The 27,756-nt window shown below is 38.6% G+C and overlaps 1 protein-coding gene across 1 annotated transcript in view; it reads left to right on the plus strand.

The window, feature by feature from the left end:
• The window catches only part of LOC126509108 (protein argonaute-3), a 92,349-nt gene that overhangs the window by 26,693 nt on the left and 37,900 nt on the right, over nucleotides 1-27,756 (plus strand). Inside the window, exons 3-5 of the mRNA XM_050154791.1 lie at nucleotides 4,638-4,647; nucleotides 4,846-5,054; nucleotides 5,971-6,107. Coding sequence (XP_050010748.1) covers nucleotides 4,638-4,647; nucleotides 4,846-5,054; nucleotides 5,971-6,107 — 356 coding nt within the window. The remainder of the gene's footprint in view (nucleotides 1-4,637; nucleotides 4,648-4,845; nucleotides 5,055-5,970; nucleotides 6,108-27,756) is intronic.

Consider the following 27,756-nt stretch of genomic DNA (forward strand, 5'->3'; position numbering starts at 1 on the left):
ATGTTGGGCCCTAAAGCCCCACCAAGGAGGAGGTCGCCCCAAGAGACACTCACAGCACGGTTGATGCAATAGCAAGAGGAATTTTTATTCTGCCACGGCAGAGGTCCCTCAGCCTCGAGAGGAGAAGGACCCTGCTTTGTCTATTACAAGCTCTTTTAAAGGAAAAAACCACAAATTCAGGGAGGGGGTAGTACAGAATCAAAGGGAAAGTCCAAAAATCATTTGTCAACTGTTTTGACTAGTTCATACAATGGTCAGCTAACTCTACTTGATCAATGTTATGGCGGTTACAAGGAGGAACACCTGCAGGTCGTCTCACCCCAGTTCCAGGGTCCGGGTCTATTGGAGAAAGACTACAATGGGGATGGAAAGTACTCAAAGCTCCCGTGCACGCGTGGCTGGTTACTAGGGACCTGGTTCCCAGGAAGGGGGGTGCAGTAGTGCTAAGGTGCCTCCTAATGCTAGAGGCCTGGTTCCCAGGATGGGGGGTGCAGTAGTGCTAAGGTGTCTCAAAGTCTTTCAGTATGCCTATGCATCATGTTTGTGCAGTGTCTGAGGAGGCCAGAAAAGGGTGTCAGATCCCCTAAAATTAGAGTTATAGCTAATTGTGTGCAGCCATGTGGGTGCTGGGGACCAGTTCTGGGTCCTCTGCAAGAACAAGTGCTCTTAACCACTGAGCCATCTCCCTGTATCCAGAAGCTATTTTGTTGTCCCCACCCAGTCCTGCAGCTGCTTATAAAATAATTCCTCAGAGGCTATAAATTAACTATGATTGTTTGGCTGATGACTCAGGCTTATTCCTAGCTAGGTCTTACATTTAAATTAATCCATTTCTATTAATCTATGTATTGCCACATGGCTGTGGCATTACCTTATTTTCTACATGTCTTGCTTCTGTGGCTGCTGCTGGCATCTTCTCTCGACTCAGCCTTCCTTCTCCCTATATCTCTGCTTGGATTTCCTGCCTAGCTATATTCTGCCTTGCCATAGGCCAAAGCAGCTTTACTTAATACCAATAAAAACAAAACATATTTGCAGTGTACAGAAGGACATCTCACATCATTTGCCTTTTTCTATAGTTAAAAAGGAAGATTTTAACTTTAACAATTTAAAATTACATAAAACAAAATGGTTATCAGGTAAGAATTACAGTTACAATATTTAGTCTATTTATAATTAACAAAATTAAATAAAATACTCTATCCTATCTTTGTGACTCTAAAATTTCATATCTAATTTATCTTTTATTATAACTAAGGAAAAGTATAACTATTTAGTCTTCGACTCTATCAGAGACCCCAGAAGGATATAATAGTCCCTGAACAAGCAGGAAATTCATTGTAAGGAACTTCCAAAATTCTAGAAATGACAGAAACATCTGGCTGCCTGGACAGTCACCTGCAGGCCTATAGTATCTGGTAGACTTTTCAGTGAAGCAAGAAATTTGAAAGAGCGTCCTGCCTATATTTGCAGTTTGTCAGCCACTTTTCTCTGTGTCCTGTAGAATGACTGTCAGTTTCTTCTGTGAAGCAGGAACCCTAAAGGACTGTCCAAACCTTGTTTTGGCAAGTTCAGCAGCCATTATTCTGTGGGTCCTGCATGTCCAGTTTATACAGCATTTTGTCAAGCAGTCCAAGCAAGAGCAGTTTCTTGCCCAAATGGCTAGCCTCACCACATTGAAAGCAAACTCCATAAGGAGCTTCTTTGATGCCCATCATGCTCTTGAAGTAATTGGCGCTGCCAGGAGCAGACCTGTTGTTTTTTGGATTAAAGTAGAATTAATAATCTACCTTTTTATCATTTCTATATCATATCTCCTTTTTTTCTTTAGAAAGAGATTGACTATGACCATTAACCGTTTATAACCAACCCCCTTTAAATGAAAACAAACATTCGTAAACAATATTTTGGGAATTTGGGCATAGTTTTCTATACTACTTCCTGCTGATGGGAGGCACTGGCAATCTTATGGGGATCCTGAGAAAATTTAGGATTATGATCAAGCCCTGCCTGGGATATTTTGTGTGGTTTGTCCATCTCAGCTGGTAGTCTTGAAGCTGTTGTGGATGTTGGGTCACCTGGGTCATCATTGCCATTGGAGACCTTTCCAGGGATCTTGCTTAATCAAACCATATTAGCCTGTAAGGAATCCACAGCTTTTTATCTTCTGTGGAAACAAAAACAGAACCTTTTTTCAAAGCAACATATCCTTAGACTCATTTAGATGCACACCTTCCTAGACCTGGATGGAGGGGGGAGGGCCTTGGACTTCCCACAGGGCAGGGTTCCCTGCCCTCTCTTAAGGAGGGAGGGGGAGGGAGGAGGGGGAGTGGGAGAACAGGGGGGGAATGGGAGGAGGGGAGGAAGTGTAAATTTTTGAATGGAAAAATAAAAAAAATTTTAAGATTAAATATATATATGTTGCTTTAACTTAGTAGCCCCTATAATCAATTGTTTTTTAGCATATAGCTCATTAACAGTCAAAAAATTTTTAAAAACACAGTAAAATACATAATCCAGGCTCTCTGTGTATTTTCCATCTTTGTGCATCTTATTTTTTTTTATATTTATTTATTATGTATACAGTATTCTGTCTGTGTGTATGTCTGCAGGCCAGAAGAAGGCACCAGATCTCATTACAGATGGTTGTGAGCCACCATGTGGTTGCCGGGAATTTGAACTCAGGACCTTTGGAAGAGCAGGCAATGCTCTTAACCACTGAGCCATCTCTCCAGCCCTGTGCATCTTATTTTTTATATTATTTTACTGTCTCTTTGAGGATTTTTTAAAGTATTTTTTTCTGTAACTGCCTATACTCTTTTTTTTCTCTCTCTCTCTTCCAAGCCTACATACATTTTTTTAAAAACACACTGTGACTGTTTAGAGCTTTCTTTTTGTCTGATTCTGTCTTTATTGTATATCTGTAATCTTTTTTTTGTGTGTGTGATAATTTTAAATTGTTATGTGGGCATGGCTAGGACCAAAGCAGCAGATTTGGCTGCTGGCTTCACCCCACTCAGCTTTCCAACATGGCAGAGGTATGTTTACCACCAGCTCTGGGAGTCATGTTTAACACCCCAGCTGTGGGAAGCAGTGGTTCCACACAGCCACCAAGTTGTAGCACGCTGCCCACAAACCTCATTCAAGTGCTCTCCTGAGAGAGCCATCTGTGCTGCTAGCACGAACCAGGAAGCCATCTCTTAAAGACGCCATGCATCTTCTTGCCATCAACAAGCAAAGTCTATCTGAAAAGATGTGGCTACCAAGAAGCCAATTGCTTAGGCTTCTTACTGGCTAGCTCTACATATAAATTAACCCATTTCTGATAATCTGTGTATTGTCACATGCCCTGTGGCTTACCCATATTGCTCTGGTATCTTACTCCTCTGGTGATTGTTGGCATCTCCTCTTAACTCTGCCTTCTTTTTTCCTGTATCTCTGCTTGGATTTCCCACCTCTCTATATTCTGCACTGCCATAGGCCAAAGCAGTTTTATTCATCAACCAATATCACAGAATACACAAGGACATCCCACATCACTCCCCAACCCCTATATCTCCCTTTAAATGATCTACTACCGTTTTAAATTATAACCCATACTAATGTGATCATTTTTCAACCTCTGTTGAAATAATTTCAGGTTTACAGAAAAACCTAAAGAACAATGTAGAAAAGTCACATACACTTTACTCAGATTCGCCAATGTCCTTAACAATTTGCTGCTCTGATTTTAGAATTTTTTCTTACTCTCTTTTGGCTCTTTCATGAAACAAAAATACATACATACTTTTTCCTAGCCCGTTCATAGTTGGGTTATGTACATTATGCCCCATTAATAACATTTTAATATGTATTATTTCCTAAAAATAAAGATTAAAAACTATAGTATATTTGCCAATTTAATTAAATTTATTATTGGCATAATACTTTTGTCTAATCAACAATCTATATTCTAGTTTTTCCCATTGTTTTCATTATGTTCTCTAGTGTCTTCCCTTCCTCTAATAAAGAATTCAGTCCAGGATTATGCTAATAAACATCACATGACTTTGGTCTTTATTGTAGAACAATTATCTTGCCTTTTTCTTTTCTTTTATGATGTTAACATGATTGAAGACCATAGGCAAGTTATTTTTAGACTGCTCCTGAATTGTGTTTGTCATCTCCTCCCCCCCCCCCCGGTACATTTTGTTTATGTATAATTTAGCCAGAACATTGCAGAAGTGTTCTTCTTTCATCAGTGCCATTTACCCAGAGATACATAATATATATTTGTTCCATTAATGGTGATGGTAACTTCAATACTTGGTTAAGTTGATTTCTGCCTTTTCCTTCTAAGATTCTTTTTCTCTTTGTAGTTAGTATCAAAGGGGAAGTGTTTTTGTTTGTTTGTTTTTTGTTTTTTTTTTTAACTTGTGTCGTACTGATATCATCTTAATCTCACTTTTTTTGTTGCTTTTGTTTTTTGTTTTTGTTTTTCAAGACAGGGTTTCTCTGTAGCCTTGGAGCTAGCTGGTCCTGTAACTAGCTCTTGTAGACCTCGAACTCATAGAGATCCGCTTGCCTCTGCCTCCCGAGTGCTGAGATTAAAGGCGTGCATCACTAGCACCTAACTCTTCTTCCTTTTTTTCTTATAGCTGCCTAAATGTTAGTGTATTTAAGTAGGTTCCAGTGTTTTAGAATGATGAATAATATTGCCATGAATAAACTATGTTTTTGAATTTTAATCTATTAATTTGACATTAAGATTTTTTATTTTTGCTTGTTATCTTTTTATAAGTTAAATTTTAAATAATTAAATCTGTCTTTTTCAACATTTACACTTGGGTCTTGTCCCATCAACAGGTAGATTTAGATGTTACATTACCTGGGGAAGGTGGCAAAGATCGACCTTTCAAGGTGTCAGTCAAATTTGTATCCCGGGTGAGTTGGCACCTGCTACATGAAGTGCTGACGGGACGGACTTTGCCTGAGCCACTGGAATTAGACAAGCCAATCAGCACTAACCCGGTCCATGCCGTTGACGTGGTGCTACGACATCTGCCCTCCATGAAGTAGGTGGTTCTGGCTTCTTTCCTCCTTAGAGTGAGTAGTAGAAGCCTTTCTCAGTTAACCTTTGTATGTCCATGCTTTTCATTATTTCATTTGTACAATAGCAAGTAAAATATACATCATTAGCTTAGCTAATCTAGTGAATTATTCTACAGAGATATTCCTAACCATTTATCTTAGGACCTCTAAGTCTTGAATAACTGATATTTCAGATATTCTATGAACTCAAATCACCTTGTTTTAAAAAGGTTGCATATTTTATACATAGTATCAGATTGTGTTGAAATTGCTATTCTTGGGCAGGAGATAGAATTCAGGCTGGAGTCTTTACCCAGCATACTTGAGGTCCTGCATTCAGGCTCCTGCATGGAAAAAAGGGAGAGAGGGATACTGCAGTTTAAAACCACACTAGCTTTCCATATTCCTTCCTGTACTGCATATGTCAAGTAGCTTTGAAACAATTAGTATAGCTATCTGGAAACATTTGTAGAAATTGCTTACTCTTTAACATTTTAAAGTTGCAATGCTCTTGTTTTTAAGAAAGTATTTTAAGGACCAAGTGAGGTAGCATACACCTTTAATCCAAGATTTGGGAGGTAGAGGCAGGCAGCTCTCTGTGAGTTCAAGGTCATCCTGGTTTAATGTAGTGAGCTGTAGGCTGCCCAGAGCTATACAGTGAAATGCTGTCTTAAAAATAATAATAATAAAATATATTGCTTTGTAAACTAACAGATTCTGAAAATAGACAATTTCAGAGAAGGATGCTGATGAATTTCTTCATTTAGAATAGCCTTTTGCTTTCGTGTGTATTTGTAAGTATCATAAGTTAATTGTCTTTGCTTTCGTGTCCTCTGTCCTGCTGATTTAAGTATTAGTATTAGAAGGAAAGGATTGAACATGCCATTTTAATTTTTGTAGATATACACCTGTGGGGCGTTCCTTTTTCTCAGCTCCAGAAGGATATGACCACCCTCTGGGAGGGGGCAGGGAAGTATGGTTTGGATTCCATCAATCTGTTCGGCCTGCCATGTGGAAAATGATGCTAAATATTGATGGTAAGGGAACTAAAACCATATTATAAATTGGGTAGTCAATTTCTATATGGCATGCATGTGTGTTTTTATTTATACAGTTGTGTTACTGATGTCTTAAAGTAATACTTGGACATGTATGTATTATGACAGCCTAATAAAACCTTAATATTTTTATTATTTTTCATTTGTAAATCCTTCATGCAGAACCTGTCTGAGAATCATGCTAAACTTGAAACAGGCACATGAAAACGTGTAAAAACCCTGATGTGATCATTTGAGAATTTTATCTTACCAATAATTTACTTGTATTCTCTTCACTCTTAAGTCAGCATTTAATTGTAAAATTCATATGTTAAGAGAAATGTGTTGGTCATAGTGGCCGTAGCCAAGTAAGTGTTCCTGTGTTCTTAAAGCATTACTGACTAGTTTCATTTTTAAGTGCTTTCCTTCAAATGCTCTCAAGCTGATACATAAGTAAAAGAACAGCATGTTGAACGCCGTATGTATGTAGCCATTATTCATTTTGTCAGAGTTTTTTCTTTTACCTTTGTTAATCTGTCAATATTTCCTCCTCTCTGCAAATATTTTAGGTCCCATTCCAGAACGGCATGTTACTTTGTCCCTGCTACATACACCACTAAAAACTGGGATGTTTTCTTATTCATTAGCAATATCATTTTTTATGTAAGAAAATTTAAAAAAATTAATATTCTCCAATTCCCAGTCCAAGATTATATTTCTTTGATGGTCCCAAATATGTCTTTTTCTGCTTAATTGATTCCAATCAGAATGTAAACAAGATTTACACATCACATTCCTTCCCATCTTCTTTTCTTCTTTTTAAAATTTCATTATCTTCTTACTGAAACTTCTTATTGAAACTGTATTATTATAGAATATCCCCAAATCTATGTTTGTCTTTTGTTTTCTTAGGACTTGTTTCTCTATCTCCTATATTTTCTGATAATAAGGTATCCCTGGAAGTTTAATTCACTTTGTGTAGAAAGTGAGATATATGTGTGTGTGTATGTGTATATATGTATATACATGTGTGTATATGTATATACACACACGTGTATGTATTGTGTTTTATATTATGCCCCATTTGGAACAAACAGTGAATTTAGAGGTGTAGCCTTTATAAACCCCAGTCAAACTTGGTAGTTACTGATGTATTCATTGCTCATTGCTCCCAAGTCATTTATTGCACTAGGAATTACCAGCTGGTAACTTTTCTCATTCTCATTTGATGTTTTTCATATGGCACAGCCATATAGTCCAGGTTCATCATATTTCTTGCTTAGTAGCTGGAGTTAGCCCTCCCTCCATGTGGATCTTTACAGATAACACAGTTTCCTCATCTTTTCCTAGTTTTTGCCATTGTAAAACTAATGAGAGATAATATTTAGCCAGTTCCCTTTATATGTGTATTATGGGTATTTTAATTAATTTTTAATTTCTTGTTATATGCAAATATTACTTTACATATATTTAGTGTATGTGTAAGATAAATTTCTGGAGATGAGACTAGTAAGTCAAGGATAAATGTTATTTATAATTTTGATCAATATTTCTAGATTCCCCTCCATAAAGGTTTTAAGTGTTTTTCATCTACTTGTTGAAATATGAAGCGGCGGCGGGGCTGCGTCCCCAACACCCCGGCCGCTAGGCTAGCTCATGCCCGAAATAACAACACACAAACTGTATTCATTTAAAGAACTGCTTTGCCCATGAACTCTAGCCCTTACAGGCTAATTCTCGCACCTGGACTAGCCCATTTCTAATGATGTGTGTAAGCACCCCAAGGTGTGCTTACCGGGAAGATTCTAGCCTCCATCCATCGTTGCGTCTACCCAGGAGAGCTGAGCATGGCGTCTCTCTGGGAGCAGAGCAGAGTCTGACCTCACTTCCTCTTCCGCCCAGCATCCTATCCTGTTTATTCCGCCCACCTATCTTATAACCTATCAGGGCCAGCAGTTTCTTTATTACTCAGCCAATGAAATCAACAGATTGATATATGACACTCCCACATCAATCTACTAGTCAGAATACTTGTCTCCTTATACATGTGCCGTCGAACTCCTAGATTTTTCCCAGTCAAATTTGCTGTTTTAAGTGGTTTTTTGCTTTGTTTTGCATTTTTGGAAAGAAGTGCTTATGTGTGACTCAGCCTGGCCTAAAGCTCACTGTGTGGTCCAATCTGCCTTTGTACTCCAGTCTCAGCCTCCTAGCTGTAGGATTATAGGTATGAACTCCTAGCTGTGCCTGACTTAAAACTAAGCAAACAGTTCTTAACTAATACGAGGGCCACTTGTGATTCATTCTTTCTTACTTTTACATTTATTGTTCTTTTTAGCTACTAAGGACAGAGCCCAGGGCCTTGGTTTTGCTAGTCATACACCTTACCAAACTTTTGGCTTATGCATTTTTCTTTTCTTGTTTTAAATCTATTTTATGTTTGAGAATTTCATACTTATATAAAATGTATTTTGGGGCTGGTGAGATGTCTTAGAGATTATGAGTATTTTTTTTTTGAGATTATGAGTATTAACTGCTCTTCTAGAGATTGTGAGTTCAATTCCCAGCAACCACATGGTGGCTCACAACCATCTCTAGTGAGATCTGATGCCCTCTTTTGGCATACAGGCAAACATGCAGATGGAACACTGTATATATAATAAATAAATATAAGTTATTTTAAAAAAATAAAATGTATTTTGACTGTATCCACTCCTTTTTTCCCCACCTCTAATTTCCCTGACACTCCATTCCCATCCCATCTTCATGCCTTTTTTTTTTTAAACTAGCCTACTATTTTCAGTTAGTGCTGCCACTGTTTGCAAGGACTTGGGCCATTCTCTGGAGCCACACATGACCCAGAGAGAGATCACTGTTCCACTTCCAGCAGCTTTCAGCTGCTATTAACTCCTCCGCTAGGGTGGGGCTTCATAAGTTTCCTGAGCCTCTCCCACCCGTATTGAAGTTTTGACTGACGGTAACACTGTTACTGTGAGTACCATGGCCATGTCACATCCAAAAGGCAGCATTCGCAGCGTGCCTTCCCATCCTGCAGCTCGTAGGATTCTCTCCTCTCCCTCCCCTCTTCTGTGATAGTTCTTGAGCTTTGGGTTGGGGAAGTTGACACAGATGTCCCTTTTGGGGCTGAGCTCTCAGTCACTTAGGTCAGCACTTCCACTAGTGAAGAGTGTATTCGCTGCTGCCCTCTGCCCAAAGAAGCTTTTGTGACCAAGGTTTATAATTGTTATTTGTCTTTCAGTCTTTGAAAGGGTGGGCAGTTATTTTGTTTTCATTGATTTCTGTTTTGATACATGAAGTTTGCTTGTTGGTGCGCACACACACGCACACACACACACATTCTTGACTTGTAATGTATGATAAGGCTACTGTCATGTTTTCAAAACCATTCTTACTTGTTTTATGCTATAGCCTTTCGAAATTCTGTGTCCTCACCCAGTGTGTAAGAAGACAGAGTATTTTAGCTAAGATCTTATTATTTCATCAGTTAAATTAAAACAAATTGGCTTCTGTAAGGTGTGGAGTCTTGCCTTGAATCCAAAACCATACTATCTACTTCTGTCTTGTTACTTCAGGAAACTAAGGCTTTCCTCACATTCAGTCTATGTAATCTTTTTTTTATATAAATATTTATTTATTTATTATGTATACAATATTCTGTCTGTGTGTATGTCTGCAGGCCAGAAGAGGGCACCAGACCTCATACAGATGGTTGTGAGCCACCATGTGGTTGCCGGGAATTGAACTCAGGACCTTTGGAAGATCTGCCTTATTAAATTCCATACTTTTATAGTATTTTTTTCAAGTGATTTTCTTGATGTTTCTATGTTACAGTTATATGGTCTGTACATAGTAACAGTTTTGCCTCTCCTTTTATTCTTGTCAGATTATGTTGCCTAGTTTAGGTAGGATAGTAACAAACATCAATGATTATCCTCTTTATTCCTCATTTTAGGGGAAAGGTTTCCAAGGTTTCTCTATTAAGTATTATGAACATATGCATGTTTTTACTATTATTATGTTAGGGACATTTGTTATGTGTTGTTGTTAAGGAGCATTGCCCAATTTTCATAAGTACTTTGATCAAGAATATATGTTAAGGGCTGTAGAGATAGCTCAGTGGTTAAGAGCATTGCCTCTTCTTCCAGAGGATCCAGGTTCAATTTTCGGCACCCTCATGGCAGCTCTCAACTCGTTCGTAACTTCAGTTCCATGAGATCTGGCACCCTCACACAGACAAAATACAGTACACATAAAAATGAAAGCAAATAATTTTTAATTAACTAATTAATTAAAAATATTAGTGTCGAGGCTGTCTCTGATTACATTCATAAGTCACATTTACTTACTATAAAATAATTATTTTATCAATATTTTATTTAATGTATAGAATTTTATAGAACAGTTCTTACCACCTCAAACTTTTTATTTGTCATTTCCCCTACTTTTTATTTTTGTATATTTGTGTTTGTCCTTTTTTTCATGATTAGTGGCTAGCAGTTTAGTCAGCTAATTTTTTTAAATTTAGATTTATTTATTTTATTATTTTAAATGTATGGGTGGTTTTTTGCCTGCATATATGTGTATGCTCTACTTGCATGTTTGATGCCCCTGTAGGTCAGAAGAGCATGTCAGATCCCCTGGGACTTGAGTTACAGATGTTTGTGAAACTCTGTGGGTGCTGGGAATCAAATCCAGAACCTCTACAAGAGCAGCCAGTGTCCTTAGTCACTGAGACATCTCTCCAGATACCAACCCCCGATTCTCCCCCCCCATGACAGAAAACCTAATTTTTGTTTAATTATTTTAGTTCTTTCAACTTTGTTTTCTATAATTTCTCTTTCATTTATAAGATTTTTCTTCTTCAGTTAGCTAAATTAAAGTTACTTTTTTGAACTAATCAGTAACTTTTATTTTTTCCTCATCAGTAAAAATATTCAAAAAACAATAAAGTTTCTTCTAATCACTGTTTGAGCTTTTCTGCACAGCCTCCGAATTGTAGTTTTTCATCACATAATTTTTTAGAAACTGCAGGCTTCATTTTTATCATTTATTTATTTATCTATTTAGCTTTTCAAGACAGGGTTTCTCTGGCTGTCCTGGAACTCACTCTAGACCAAGCTGATCTTGGACTCATCGAGATCCACCTGCCTCTGCCTCTTGAGTGCTGGGACTGAAGGTGTACATCTCCACTGCCTGGCCTGCTACCTTCATTTCTATTACCCCTGTAACCCATATTGTTTCAGAGGCTTTTTAAATTTTTTTTAATGTTTTTATTCCTTCAGGAGACTTCTTAAATTTTAAGTTAATATCTAACTGCTTTCTGTTTTGCTATAAATTTCAAGTTTCAACATGTTGTTAATCAGAGAATGTGGGAAGTCTTTTTTGTTGTTGTTTTGCAGCTTTCAAGACTCAATCCTCAGTTAGTTAAAAACATCTTAAATATTTATTTTTATATTTGTGTGTGTGCACATGAATATGTGCTTGTACGAGAGCATGAGTGTGGAGGTGGGAGTCTGCCCTCTTTTATTTTCTCGAGATAGGGTCTCACTATGTAGCCCTGACTGACTGTCCTAAAATCCCTCTGTAGACGAGGCTGCTCTGTTGAATTCACAGAGATCCACCTCCTCCCAGTGCTGGGATTAAAGAGGTGAGCATCACTTTGACCAGCCTGCCCTCTTTTTCCATCGTGTAAGTCCTGGAAATTGAACTCAGCAATCTTGTGTTCTCTCTCTCTCTCTCTCTCTCTCTCTCTCTCTCTCTCTCTCTCTCTCTCTCTCTCTCTCTCTCTTTCTTTCTTTCTTGATTCTCATGGGTATATAAAGTGCTAGAATTACAGGCCAGCGTGCCCAGCTGTGTTTTATGGTATTTGCAATACAAGAAAGACCTTTTCCTCCTTCTTTCTTCTGTTTCTGTCATTGTTTGTCTGTGTGTTTGTTTTTTATTAGGGTATCAATATTTACCCCTGGCTGGCCTGGAACTTGCTAATGTAAACCAGGTTAGCCTTGAACTCATAACGATATACCTTCCTCTGCCTCCCAAGGGCTGGGATTAATGGTGCCTTCACCTTCTAAGCCTTTTTACCAGCCTCAATTTTGCCTAAATTTTTTTAACTTGGCTTTTAACTTTAAGTCATATCTGTAATATATGTGGTACAATTGTTGAGTTTATTCTACTTATTATATTTTTTCTAGTGGTCTTACATCTTTAGCGCATAACTAGTTATGCTTCATTCTGTCCCCTGTGTGTACCATTTGCGTTCATCTTATGTCTGCCATTAAATATGTTAGTGCTTGCTACCAGGTCTTTCACTCAAGTGTGGCCCGTAACCTGTTGATTTCAGTTCATCCTCCAGTTGTTTCTGCCAGAAGGGTTCATCTGAGTGAAAGTTGAGTTTGTGCATTATTGTGTTTAATTCTAAAGAAGACTAGGGCAGGAGGATTGCTGAAAATCCTAGAGCAGCCAGGCAGGGGTGGTGCACACCTTTAATCCCAGCACTTGGGAGAAAGAGGCAGGTCTATCTCTGTGAGTTCGAGGCCAGCCTGGTTTACAAGAGCTAGTTCCAGGATAGGCACCAAAGCTACAAAGAAACCTTGTCTCAAAAAGAAAGGAAGGAAGGAAGGAAGGAAGGAAGGAAGGAAGGAAGGAAGGAAGGAAGGAAGGAAGGAAGGAAGGAAGGAAGGAAGGAAATCCTAGAGCAGCCTGAGTTACAGAGTGAATTCTAGACCATTTGGTACTACCCAGTGGGCCCTTGTCTTGAAAAACTGAAAGAATTTTAATGTGCAGCCAGTGTTTTTTACTGTACCTTTTGGTATGTGTTTACTATATTAATTACTTAGATCTGCCTTAACTTTTTTTCTTTACATTTACTTACTGTGTGTGTATATAGATGTGTCTGAATGAGCTCATGCCATGGTGTATGTGATGGTCAGAGGAGAGTATGTGAGAGTTGGTTGGTTCTCCATCCACCATGTGGGTCCTGGAATAGAATTCAGACCATCAGGTGGTGGCAGGCCCCTTTACCTGCTGAGCTAGCACACCAGCCCTCTTCCTTGAATTCTAAAGTATTTGCTCTTAGGTCTTTTCATGATTTCATTAAGATCTTTTTAGTAGGTAATGGTAGCACACACCCTAGTTCTAGCACTAGGAAGGCAGGGATGTGCAGATCTCTATGAGTTCAAGGCCTATATAATGAGTGTCACGCCATCCAAGACTACAGGGTGAGACCCTGGCTTAAAAAAAAAAAACGCCAGGCGGTGGTGGCGCACACCTTTAATCCCAAGCACTCCGGAAGCAGAGGCAGGCGGATCTCTGTGAGTTCGAGGCCAGCCTGGTCTACAAGAGCTAGTTCCAGGATAGGCACCAAAGCTACAGAGAAACCCTGTCTCAGAAAATAAAATAAAAAAAAAAAACAAGAAAGAAAGAAAAGAAAGAAATTTAATAGAGTTTTACCCTTAAGAAATGTTAAATTTCATTTTCATCTCTTGTCATATTGTCTGTTTAGTTTGTCAGATGTAATGCACTGCTTTTTGGTATTTTTTTGTTTGAGAAAAGACTCTACTGTATAGAATAGCCCTAGTTGTTCTGAAACTATCCTCCTTCCTAAGCCTTTGAAGTACTAGGGTTATAAGATGTGCCTCTGCATCGAGTTTTACAGTGTTTATATACTGTCTTTGCATGAATGCTTACTTTTTTGTAGCTCATATTTGAATGAAATGTATTCACTCAAACCACTGGTAGAAGATGTAGGGAGAATGTTAGTTGCACTTTAGCATCAAGATGGGTTTCCAGGTTTCTCTTGCTGAAGGCTCCATCCAGAAGGGGGGAATGGAGTCATTGTTTAAACTACATCTTCATCTCCCATGCTTTCCAGTGACTTCCATGATTTAACTGCTGCGAGTTGCTCTTCATTTGCAGCTTTCCTACACAATTATTTCAAAATAAGAAATTACAAAAAGTGCTTCATTTATAATTTTAAATAATATTTAAAGATTAATCAGTTTAAATTAACTTAGTATTTATTTACTTACTTATCTTTTTAAAAAATATTTATTTATTATATACACAATATTCTGTCTTTGTGTATGTCTGCAGGCCAGAAGAGGGCACCAGACCTCATACAGATGGTTGTGAGTCACCATGTGGTTGCCAGGAATTGAACTCAGGACCTTTGGAAGAGCAGGCAATGCTCTTAACCACTGAGCCATCTCTCCAGCCCCCTTACTTACCTTTTTATTTTAAGTTTTGAGACTGGGTTTCTCTGTGTAGCCCTGGCTATCCTAGAACTCACTCTGTAGACCAGACTATCCTGGAACTCACAGAGATCCACCTGTGTTTACCTCCTGAGTGCTGGGATTAAAAGCGTGTGCCACCACCGCTAGGCAGAGACTATGATTTTAAACCACTCTCCTCACACTCTGATGACACATTCTTATGCCTCCTTTTTCTTTCCCATCAGGAGCCCCATTCCATCTCAGTTCCAAACATGACCTTTAAGCTAAGATTTTTTCTCTCTGGGAATGAAAATATACTGTTTCCCCATAGAGTCCTTGTACTTCCTGTCATTCTGCAGTTGTCTACATTCAGATATGACTTCTTGTATAGATTTTGCTAGTCCTGAATACTTGGGCAGTATTTACTTACAGTGTGGCATTTTCTGGGCTTTTTATCTTCTGGTTTTATCAAAATGTACTTTTATTAATATTCTCTTTGTTGATCTGTACAGTATCTAGGAAAAAGATGAGAAAATGGGACTAAATTGCTGTTATGTTTCTACCAGAACTTGAAAGTTTAGCTTTGAAAATTATTAAGAAGAGGTTTCTAAATAATCTATTGGTCAAACAAACCGCGAAGGATATTTGAGTTTTGAACAGAATGATAATTAATAATATATACCAAAAGTGGTATGATTGATTTAAGCTTAGAAAGTATTTAAAACTTTACTGACCTGTTAGAATAGAAGAAAAGCATCATTAACTGGAGTATTTATCTTAAAATATTAGAAAATTAAACACAAAGACACTAGAAGGAAACAAGAAATAAAAACAGGAGTTAATAAAATAAAAAGGAGTTTAAACCTGCTGGTAGGGAGACTTACTGGGTTCTTACAAAAGGTAGTGACACGATCATATTTGTTTTCCAGAAAGAGACCTCTGGCAGCAGTTTGGAAAATAGATAGAGGAGAAAAGCTAATCTGAGAAGCCAGTAGGGGCTTTTCAATCACTAGCTCAGGTAAGAGATGCTGATGCTCTGATGTGGGATGGAGAGGAAGGGACATATTCATTCCAAGGAAAGGCTTAAGAACCATGTCCACAAAAGCAGAACTTTGGGTGTAGTTACTGGCACATGGAACTGACTAGAAATAGACCAGAAACTACTAAGCTTTTAAAGAAATTATACTTACAAATAAACTATAAGCCTGGTATATCAGATCTATCAAGAGTTCATCCAAAGAAGCAGAACTGGTAGGAAATACATAGAGAGTCAGTTTGTACAGTTGTGATGAAGCTGATCTGAAATCCTCAGAGAAGGTGACAAGAATATTGATCTTGGACATAATCTAAGCTACTGTCTGTAGATGGAGCTGCTTCTTTGCTTCTCTCAGGCCCATCCACATTATCCTAGATAATGTCCTTTATGTTCAGTCACCTAATTATGAGCTTTGATTACATCTATAAAATAACTTCTCAACAACGCCTATATTAGTGTTTGATTGAAATAAAAAACTAATAGCCTAGCCAAGCTGATACTCTAAGAAAAACATAAGCTGAGTGTGATAGACTTAAACCTGTAAGCCTAGTTAGTACTCAAGTGGCCGAGGCAAAATTTATATATTCTTTTAAGTTTAAGGCCAGCCTGGGCTACATAGTGAGTCTGAGAGCAACTTGAGCTACAGAACAAGTAAGATTTTGCCTATTTATTTATTTATTTATTATTTATAAGCCCTATCAATAGTTGGCTGAATTTTTCTACGATTTTTTTAGTCATTGAAACAAGTCTAGAAGCAGTACCATATATGTTCTAAACTAGTTTTTTGTCTAGCATTTTTTTTTTTTGGTCTAAAAGTCTATAGTGGTGAGTGCTGAAGTTAGAATGCTAGACCAAACATGGTGACTCATCTGTGATCCCAGGACTCAAAGAGTGATCAGGATCCGGAGTTTAAGGTCACCCTAAGCTACACAGAGAGTTTGAGGTCAGCCTGGGCTAAATAATGAGACCTTGTCTTTTAAAGCAAACAGTGCCTAGTGTGGTACTGCCTGCCTGCAATTCTAGCTCTTAGAAGACCCAGGCAGGAAGGGAAGGCTCAAGGCCAGCTGGGCTGCGTAATGTGAGTCTTTAGGAGAGATAGCGTAGGTGGAAACAAAAAGGGGAGGGTAAAGTCATGAGGAATTATAGCATTTAAGAAAACAAGTGAGCCAAGAGTTGCTGTTACAAGCAGTATGGGAACAAAAAGAAAAAATAAGTAAAATCCAGTTCAAAGTTGAAGTCAACAAAAGTGTATTCAAACATTAGATGATTTCAATTAAACCAGACCTTTGGCAGTAAAATAAGAGCAAGAAAAAATATCAGTGCTATGATTTTTAGTCACTATCGTGTTTTCTAACTTCTGTTCTTCTTACAGGTTTCAGTCTACATGTTACTTCCTTAAGAAGCAGTGTTTGACACCCTTCTCCCCCAGTCCAGCCACCCCCAAGTCTGAGTTAGGTATTTGTCTTATATATTCCCACAGCACAGTGTACGCCCCCTATAATGGCATGTTCCTCCCTGAGATATCTGCTTTCTGTTCTGCGTCTTCTGTGAAAATGGACATAGAGTGTTGTCGTTCGCCAGTGTACGCTCCATGCCTAGCATAACTCACACCAAGCAAAGAATGAACACATCCAAGAGCATGGAAAAGGAATGCCCAAAAGGCTTGGAAAGCAGAAACATTTACAGGACGAAGTGATAGCCAAGCTGAATAAACAGTATAATATAGGAAAAAGATTTGTAGTTTAGGTTGAAAGGAATAAATTTTCTGAAGTCTGTAAAATACAAAAATTTTACTGAAAGACGTGAAACAAACTTCAAACCAAAAAAAAAAAAGAAAGAAAAGAAAAAATGTTGTATTTATTTAGAAATCCTAAGATATAAGTTATCCCAAAATAAACTTTTAAGTACAACACTAATTAAAACCCAATGGTCTATGTTAGGATACTTCATAAGTCTGTTTGTTTTTGAAACAGTGTTTCACTAAGTAGCCCAGGCTGTCCTAGACTCTACATAGAGCAGAGCGCTCTCCGCCTCCCAAGCGCTGGGATTAAAGGTTGCACCGTCACCCAAAGCTTGATAAGTCTGTGTTTGTATTGAAGGACAAATGATCACGAGAAACCAATACAATTTTAAAGAAAAAGGAATTGCCCTCTTAAGTGTGAAACACTAACCATTAGATACAATGCTGTAAGTGCAGCGACAGACAGATTAATGACTCAGAGAGAGAACCTAGAAACAAAGCAGCTGTGCATTTATGAAAACTTTGTAAGTTGTGAGTTGGCATTTCAAGTTAATGGGGAGAAGAAAAATAATAAATTATATTTAACAGTTATAAACATTTTGAAAAAATATTTGGATCCAGCTGGGTGGTGGTGGTGCAAGCCTTTAATCCCAGTTCTTGGGAGGCAGAGGCAGATAGATCTCTAAATTTGATGCCAGCCTGGTCTCCGGAGTGATTTCCAGGATGGCATTTGTCCCATTGTCCAGCATTTGTAATCCCATTGTTGGGGTGTCAAAGCGGAGAGGATCCCTGGGGCTTGCTGGCCAGACATTCTACTGCATCAGTAGACACCAGATTCCTGGAAAGACCCGACAAAAACTCAAGTGGGGAAGACACCTGACACTGACTTATGCCCTCCACATGTGCACGCACACACACTCACACATGCACGCGTGTGCGCGCACACACACACATACTAACCTAAGCAAAAAAAAAAAAAAAAAAAGACAGAAAAGTAAACTGTCAAAAGTTGGAGTTTGTATAAATCCACGAAGTTAAAATATTAGAACGTTTGCAGTTCATAGAACAGAGCTTTATAGACTCTAAGGATAAATAAACAGAAGAATGGGTAGTTCTCAAAGAAGAAGAACCAATGACTAATACATAGATTCTCAAATCCACTAATAATCATGAAATTACAAGTAGAATCAATCAAGGTACCATTTCACACATCCTATCTGTACAGGTTTTTTAAGTCTTATAAAATCATCACATGCCTATACTCCAACTATTTGGGTTATCAGAGAGATTATTCAAGTTCAAACGCTAGCTTGTGCAGCAAGTAAGACTCAGCCTCAACAAAAACATATAGAAGGCAACAAAGGTTGGTGAGGAACTCATATGGTTTAGAAATATGCTTTAGTATAACTATTTTAAAGAATAGTTTTTGTTGGACTGGTTTGTTGAGTTTTTTTTTTATTTGGTTTGGGTTTTGGTTAGTTGTTTTAAATTTAGAGACAGAATCTAAGGTAGGCCAAGCTGGGTTCTACAGAGAGAGTTTCATAATAGCCAAAGGTACACAGAGAAACTCTGTCTCAAAAACAATAATAACAACAACAAAAATTATGGCATCTTGATTAAATGAACATAGTGCCTGAAATTTTAATGTTTCTCCCCTTCTAAGCTTTATTAAGATGTGATTGACAAAGCTGTGTATGTTTAAGGCATACAATACGTTTGATAATATATGTTCCAGGGTTGGTTAAGAGCTCAGTGTTAAGAGCCCTGATTGCTCTTCCAGAGGACCTGGATTCAATTCCAGCACCCACATGGCAGCTTACAACTGTCTGTAACTCTAGTTCTAGGGGCCTGACCCCCATGGCAAAACACCAATGCATATAAAATAAAAAATAAGATAATATATGTTCTATGTGGAATCATCACCATCTGCAACACCCCAATACTTCACATACTAGTCACATTTGTGTTCGCTTCTGAGACCATTTGAGACCTACACAGTGAATATGCACATAAATATACATTAATAATATATATAGTGTATTAGTTAAGTACACATTAGTTCTTAGAACTTAACCAATACCTGAACATCCGTGCTGTTTGACCACTGTGTCTTCATTTTTCCCACCTCCAACCCTCCCAGTAGCGTGCTAACTACCATTCCGCTGTTTCTGAGTTTGGATTCTAAAATTCCACTTCTAGGTAAAACCAAATAGTAATTGTCTTTCTGTGCCTGGTTTATTTCACTGAACATACATGGCCTCTAGATTCATCCATGTTGTCAAAAAATGACAGGACTTCCTTCTTTTTTAAGGAATAATAAACTCTTTCACACACAGTACAATTTTTTTTTTTTCGAGACAGGGTTTCTCCGTAGCTTTTTGGTTCCTGTCCTGGAACTAGCTCTTCTAGACCAGGCTGGCCTCGAACTCACAGAGATCCGCCTGCCTCTGCCTCCTGAGTGCTGGGATTAAAGGCATGCACCACCACCACCCAGCCACAACACAATTTTTTTAATCCATTGATGTGTCAGTAGCTATAGGTTGTTGGTGTATCTCCGCCATTCTGAATGGTGCTGCAATGAAAACGGGAATGCAGATGTCTCTTTGATATAGTGATTTTTAATTTGCTTTCGGTATAAAGCCAGAAATAAGATTGCTGTACCATAAGTAGTTAAATTAAGTAATTTTAATGGTACATATAGAACCACAGCCTTGTACATGTTAAGCAGATGTCCTACCACTGACCTGCATGCCCAACAGTTTATAATATTTAAGTAACTTCATACGTTTTCCATAATACCTGTACCAAGGATTTACTTATTTATTGCCAGTAAAATGCATTAATAATGTAAAATTAATGTTACTATGAACAATAACAAGAACTGAGAAGTGTTCTTCTGGTCACCTTACTTGTTAAATATCCTTTCTTTGTTGCTGTGCGGTTTTGATTTTACAACCCTTGTACCTGTTTACAACACTAAACTAAACAACATTTACTAAAGTTGAAGTTAACTAGAGTAGGCTGGTACTGAGCAATGTAAATACCACAGGGAAGCGGGGTTCAGGTGGCTCCGTGGATAGTCACCTGCTCCCAGGCTTGACCACCTGGGTTTGATCTCTGGGACCCACAAGATAGAGAAAGAAAACTGACTCCTGCAAGATGTCCTCTGACCTCCACATGCACACTATGGTGCATGCGCATGCATGCACACACACACACACACACATACATATACATACACACACAAATAATAAATGAATGAATTTATAAATAAATGTTTTGGATTTTTTTTAAAGGAAATACTACAGAGCTGATCCAATGAGGACAGGCGTCTACTGCCAGGCTGGTGACACCTAGGCACACCAAATCGATAGATCAGAGTTTAGGAAGTACCGCAAAGGGGAGTGCTGAATGCAGTGGACCGTGCAGAGGAGCCATTGCGCTCTCGGTGGCTGAGAGACACTTCCTAAGGAGATGACAGGTGGGGGAAACAAGTTGGCATTGGAGAGAAGCGTGGAAAAAGACTCTAATTAATCTTTAAACCTGTGACCAAAGGTATCTTGAGAGAAATTGTTCAGTGGCATTTGGTACCCGAACTCTCAGTTAAGCAGGTAAACACTATATTTTACTAATCTAAGACTCAGAGGTGTTTTTTTCCCCACATTCAACTTCTCTGAGATTGGGCACTGTCTTAGAATTAATGCTTATCCCAGTTTGATTTCTTTTTATTGGTATTTGTCGTATTGCTGTCAGTGGCACCTTAGAATTCAATTAAATTCAGAGAAATTGGCCCATTTTGAGGTCACCCCATTAACTGCTTGGATTTTATTGTTGTAATTCATATGTGTAAGAAGCATCCTGTCCCTTAGGTAGAGTTTGGTTTGTCAAGACTGGGGCTCAGGGGTACTAGGGACTAATCTGGGGTCTGTTGCATGCTAAGAACATACTGCCACTGAGCCACATCCCAAACCTTTCCTCCAAGCATTTTATGTTATTTTCTCACATAAATTCCCACCGTAGAAGTGAGTGCAATGGTGCACAATTATAATTATGTCCACGTGGGCTGAGGTGGGAGGATCACTTGAGCCTGGGTAACACAGAGTGGCTGACTCCATTTCAAAATACACTCCCCAAACACAGTTATGTTAGCACATACCCCAAACTGAGTAGTACAGAGACCAAAGGCCATCTGCCAAAGCTCCACATGAGCCTCACTTGAATGTCGAAGTCTGACTGTACTGCATCACTTAAGAAGCAGGCTCTTGAAAGGCAAGTCTTATACCTTAGACATCTACACACAGAGTAACTCAGTGGTAGGGCATTTGCTTAAGGTGTAAATTCCTGGGTTCCTTCAAAACAAAAACTTTTTAAGATTTTTTTCAATAAAAAGTAGCTTTCTCTAAAACGTTCTTTATCAAGCCAGGCTTAGTAGCACATGCTTGTTGCCTCGTCTATTTAGAATATATCAAATAGACAAACTAAACATTCGTTGAGAATAAATCTTAAATCTATTTTAAAATAGTTCTTTGGTATACTGTTATTTCCCCTTTTGTTTTGCACACGAATGGATGTGTTTGATTTTACATAAGGATTTAAATCTTCTCTGGGCATGGTGATGCATAGCTATAATCCTAGCACTTGGAAGGAACATCAGGAGTTCACAGTCATCTTCATCTATATAATAAGTTCCAGACCAGTCAGGGGGAAAAATTTAGTCTTACCTGAGTATTTGATGCTGCAGGACATAGAAAATAGTGTTTTCCAGAGCTGATCAATATTTTAATTTTATAATCACCAAAGCTGAGAATGTGGCTTGGTAGAAATATGTAGTACAGAATAACAGAAGACTTGTTAGGGATATTTCCGGAATTATTGGAGGCTCTGTCCCAATCCCAAGCCAAAATTCTTTTAACAATTTTTTTTAGACTCTAGCCAGCAATTTAGACTGTGTTTGTTTGCTTGCTTGTTAGTTTGAGAAGGGCCCTTGGCTCTTGAAACTCACCTGTAGACCTTGAACTCACAGAGGATCCGCCTGCCTCCTGCCTCCCAAGTGCTGGGAGTAAAGGCATAGGATGCCAGGTGCAGCTCAACCATCAGTCTTAAAAATCAAACATTCTAATATAATGGAACTTGAAGGTACACTAATTTGATTTATGCTAAGGAATGACAAATATTAATTTTCTTTTTCATAACTATATTAAAATACTCTAAATAAAAGAAAATTTGGGCACACAGTAAAATTTCTACAGTTCTTCACAGCATACAGCAGTCCCTGATTTGAGCCAAAGTATTTGAGGCAGCTTTCGTTAGAATGACATGGTGCTATGGTAGATGTAGTTCAGAGTTCTCGTGCTACGGCACGGGCCAGCATTTAAGAAACAATGCAGATTCGTCACAGGCTAGATACTCAATTTTCAGTCATTGAGCCAGAAGCCTTTTATTGTTGCCAAAAATTTCACAGTCCCCATATTCAGTCAGACTCACAGTTTATTGTGATCAAAGCCAGGGTTATCCAGGCAGTCTGTCCTCATGTTAGAACAGCGTGGTGGTGATAAGAATATCAGTACAGCCTGCAGATCAGTTTCTTGACTCATTTCTGTTTGACCAGGCTGGCGTAGAACTCAGAGATCTAACTTTCTCTGCTTCCAAAGTGCTGGCATTAAAGGCGTGTGCTACCACTACTGGCTTGAGTGTGTCTTTCAAATTTGACTTACTGTGTGGTCCTTTTGAGATCACACTTGATTATTGTCTTAGACATTCCTTTGTCAAGTAATTCAAAAACATTAATAGACAAGAAGAAGAAGAAGCTAACATCAGGGCAAAGTGGTGAACGAAACTGCCTCCCAGCGGTGGTGGAGATATTACTCCAAAACACAAATTAACTAAAGACACTGTAAAATACAGTGAGTGGTAAATGAAAAATTCACATGGAAAACAACAACAGATCCCAGCCCAGAAACAACAAAAAGATTATAAAATAAAACAAAATGCCAAAATGGGCTGGGTTGAGGCAGAGGAATTAAAAGTTGGAGGTCATTCTCCGCTACATTGAGTTGAAGGCCAGTCTGGTGTATATGGACCCTCTCTGGGGAAAGTAAAAACTTCAACCACACACCTAGAAAATAGGAAGGCAGGACACATTTCCATAGATTCAGAAACCCTTATCTGAAGGGTCGGTGGAGTGATGCCTGGCTCTCCTGTCTTAGCCTCAGATGGTGATTTTAGCAGGTTCTCTCCTGGTTTTACACCATAAGAACCAAGTTTCAACTTGCTCTTTCAGGTGTCCGGCTATTGACACCTTGGGAGCCTCCCAGCCAGGGCAGAGGTCCATTTCTCAATGTTTTTTTTTTGTTGTTGTTGTTTGTTTGTTTGTTTTCTGGCTTTTTAAACGTTTATTTATTTATTTAGTGTATATGTATGTACACATACATACATGCATGTACACATGTACACGTCATAGTGCACATGTAGAGATCCAAGGACAACCTACAAGACTCAGTTAGTTCTCAACCTCCGCCTTGTGGGTTCCAGGGATTCAATTCAGATCAAGGCTTGACTTCAAGTGCCTTTATCCTCTAAGTCATCTTGCTGGCTTAAAAATCTCTTGATTTTTTGACATAATCATTCATAGTTCTATTTTTCCTTCTTGGGACTGCCTTTGCTGTAAATCTAACCATTCTGGTAAATTGCAAGTTATTTTAATTTTCATTTTATTTTAAGAATTCTTCCAATTACACCTGATTTTTCCAGTGACCCTATTGGTCATTCAAGCGCATATTGTTTAATTTCCATGTACTCGTAGTTTCTATTGCTACAATGTCCAGTTTTGTTTCATTACAATCTGGTAAAATAAATCATTGAAGGCTTTTATATTTTGCAAAATCTTGCTCCATTTAGAGAATTTTCTGTGGCCTACTGCATGTATATTCCACAGCTATTGGGTAAAATATTTTGTAGATGATTTTTTAATGAAAATGAACCTTTAGCTGGGTGGTGGTGGCACACGCCTTTAATTCCAGCACTTGGGAGGCAGAGGCAGGCGGATCTCTGTGAGTTGAAAGCCAGCCTAGTCTCCAAAGCTACAGAGAAACCCTATCTTGGAAAAACAAAACAAAACAAAACAAAACAAAAAAAAGAAAGAAAGAAAAAGAACCTTTAATTATAAAGTAATTTAGATTCATAGGCAATTAGGGAGTGGAGAGTTCTCGTATACCTGGTAACCAGTTTTCCCACTGTTAACATTTACATTAATAAGAGAGAAAGGACAGTGTACCCGGTCATGAAAGCTTATCAATAGCATCTGTCTGGTAATGATAAATGTGGCATATCAGTGTTTATTTAGTTGCTACTGCTGCTCCCAGCTATACTCATGCTTGCCGCTCGGTTCCTGTTCTTTTTTTAGGAATTTAAGAGAAAAGGGTATATAAGAGGCAGTTTTTAAACACCTTACTCACATACTGAAAAGTGTCTTTTTTACGCTCCTTAACAAAGTTAACTGAATAGTTATGCAGGGGATGAAGCAGTAGGATCTCTTGAGGCCAGCGAAGCAAGACCCCCTCTTAAGAGAAGCAAGCTTCTGTGCCAGAACTTCCCCTTGAGGGGCTTGGGGGCAGGTCTCCATTTGTAGCTGTCATCTTTGCTCTGGCTCAAACCTAGGGGATGTATAGTGCCTGCTAAGCCCTGTTCTATTTTTATAGTTTATATACTATAAAGTCCACCCTTTTGTCTTTTTAGTCTCATGGGGTTTTGTTTGTTTATTTGTTCGTTTTGTTGTTGTTGTTGTTTGGTTGGTTGGTTTTTTTGCGGGGGGGGGGGGGGGGGGGGCGGTGCAAGACAGGGTTTCTCTGTAGCTTTGGAGCCTGTCCTGGAACGAGTTCTTGTAGAGCAGGCTAGCCTCGAACTCACAAAGATTCACTGCCTCCCGAGTGCTGGGATTAAAGGTGTGTGCCCCCACCCCCTGGTTTTTAATCTCAGTTTTGAGTTACTTTCTGAAATTTTCCTAAATCTTCTAGCCCTTTGCTCATTTTTTAATTTCTGTGTTTTAGCAGTTCTTTTCTGCTTCCTGGATACTAATTTTTTAATAGCATTCCATTCTTGTTTTACAAGTGCAATAGCCTCTTTTAGCTCTCTGAGCATAATAGTTTATTTTGGGTTTCTTCCTATATTTACTTATGTTTCCCTTAACTTCTTGGTTTTAGTTTTGAGTTTTGTTTTGTTATCTGAACATGTCCTTTATGTCTCCTGGCTCAGTGGGAGTCTAAAACTCTAAGTGGAAGCCCTTCATGCACAAATGAAGCTTGTTAACTTCATCACAGGGTAAATTCAGAGGTTGGGATGTGTAATTTTTAAGTCTCTTCTGTGTAGGTCAGGTTAGTCAAAAACACCTGTCTAAAAACTAGACAGTCTGCTCGTCCACATTCTGAAAACCAAGTTGGAGACTGGAACCAGAAGAATTTCTGTGTCAGCATTTCATGTGTCCAGTCATTTAATCCCTGGCTTGTGGTGTGGGCCTGTGCCTTCAGCTATGCCTGGCATCCTCCTTCCAGGGAGCTTTTGTTTTGATTTACCTTTTTCAAAGAATGAGCCTCCAGACTTCTGCAAGGACACAGGGTAGCTGTTTACCAGTGTGGGCCCTGTTAGGGGGCCTCAGAGTCTGCCTACCTCTCAGACTGCTTTCTTCCTTATATTTTTGCACCATCTAGCTTGGCTCTTAGTTTTTTTTAGATTTTTTTTTTTCCGAGACAGGGTTTCTCTGTGTAACAGCCCTTGCTGTCCTGAAACTAGCTCTTGTAGACCAGGTTGGCCTCAAACTCACAGAGATCTGCCTGTCTGCCTGTATCTGCCTCCTGAATTCTAGGATTAAAGGCATGTGCCACCACCGCCCAGTGTAGATCATTTTTTTCCATCACTGCCTGTGTATCCATCAGAGTGGCTGAGCTTAAGTCTAACAGTATTAACAGGTGGACTGTGTCCAATGTGACTGTTTTGAATTTTATTAATTACATGTTTTTATTGCGTGGTAGGGACCTGTGCCGCAGTGCATTGTGGAAGCCAGTTCTCCTTCCACCATGTAGGTCCCTGGGATGGAACGTGTATGATCAGGCTCGGTAGCAAGTGCTTTCACCTGCAAAACCACTTCCCTGGCCCCACCACAGTAACTCGTATACTGCTCATGAGAGGTCAGAGATTGAAATCATTGTGAAAGAATTATTATAAGTGATCTAAGTTGCTCAAAAAAGTTATCTAAGAAAGAGATGTACATTCCTCGTGACCCTTCTTTCATTCTGTTTGTGTTGTGTTTTCAATGTCAGAAGGGTTTTTTTCTTAACTGGGTTTACTTATTTATTTTCCAAGACAGGGTTTCTCTGTAGCTTTGGAGCCTGTATGTATGCTCTCTCTAGAAGAAACTAGCATGGTAGCATAGGAAGCCTTATTTAAGAAATAATCCACTCTCTTCTCTGCTAAAGGACTTGGGCGTTCTTTGGCTTCACAAGTTTATGTCTCATAGAACCCTTCACTTGTGGTGAAAAAGGTAGATTATAAAAACTATGATATTTTTGTTCTTATACCTCAGAAATCCAATTGCTTTATTTTGGAAAACACACACGTGTGTGCCGGGGGTATAATATATGTCATATGAATTCATATAAGGGACCATTTTAACTGTACATAGTTAATTATGGAAATTTATTGATGAAGTTTCTGGGTTTTTAAATATTAATTTGTTACAGGCCATGGGAGTATTCAGCAGGTGACAAATAGTGTTAAACAGGCCGACCTACCAGATGAGAGATTCTCTAATGGGAAGCCCCACTTGGAAAAGCCTTAGGGTCACTGGCCGCAGATAACTGTCTCTGTCTGTAATTTCTCTCATGAGTCTCTTCATTTCTTTCCTAAGAACTGCTTTGGGTGTTTTTCCACTGCTTGTATGTTTATCTCGTTAAATTTTCCATTTACTGGGCACATATATCTGTGGATGGTCAGGAAGATGATCTTGATATGTAGAAAATATGCTAGGATATGCTTCATAACTAGATCTATTGTCTTACGAGGATTTCAAGGCATTTAAAAGCCTGCTTTGCTCTTTTTACTCAGATCAACACAAGAAAATAACAAATTTCTCCTCAGTCTAAGACAAAATGCACACAACTAGCTCATTATCACCTCAGAGCAAGTTCAGACTAGACTAAAGGATTTTGTAAATGGATCATAAGTTTTAAACTTTACAGTTATTCACAAGGTCAGAGTTGCAGGCGTCTAAACAAGGATATTAACACAAAGAAGCCTAAAATATCATGCCAATTCTTCATTTGCTAAGTTTAGCTGATAAAAGAACTATGTTTCATAGCCTGTCTCACTGGACACCATGTGCCTGCCCTCTGGTCACAGTCTTACTTCAGAAACCTTGAGGCCATGGTAAAGGGTCCGGCCCTTACTGCTCACCCAAAGGAATGTGCTTTTGACCAATGAGATGTGACTCTTTTTTTTTAAATATTTATTTATTTATTATGTATACAATATTCTGTCTGTATGCCTGAAGGCCAGAAGAGGGCACCAGACCTCCTTACAGATGGTTGTGAGCCACCATGTGGTTGCTGGGAATTGAACTCAGGACCTTTGGAAGAGCAGGCAATGCTCTTAACC

This window comes from Alexandromys fortis, unplaced genomic scaffold (assembly GCF_014885135.2).
Source record: "Alexandromys fortis isolate MF-2015 unplaced genomic scaffold, M_Fortis_MF-2015_v1.1 scaffold_26, whole genome shotgun sequence".
Classification (NCBI taxonomy): domain Eukaryota; kingdom Metazoa; phylum Chordata; class Mammalia; order Rodentia; family Cricetidae; genus Alexandromys; species Alexandromys fortis.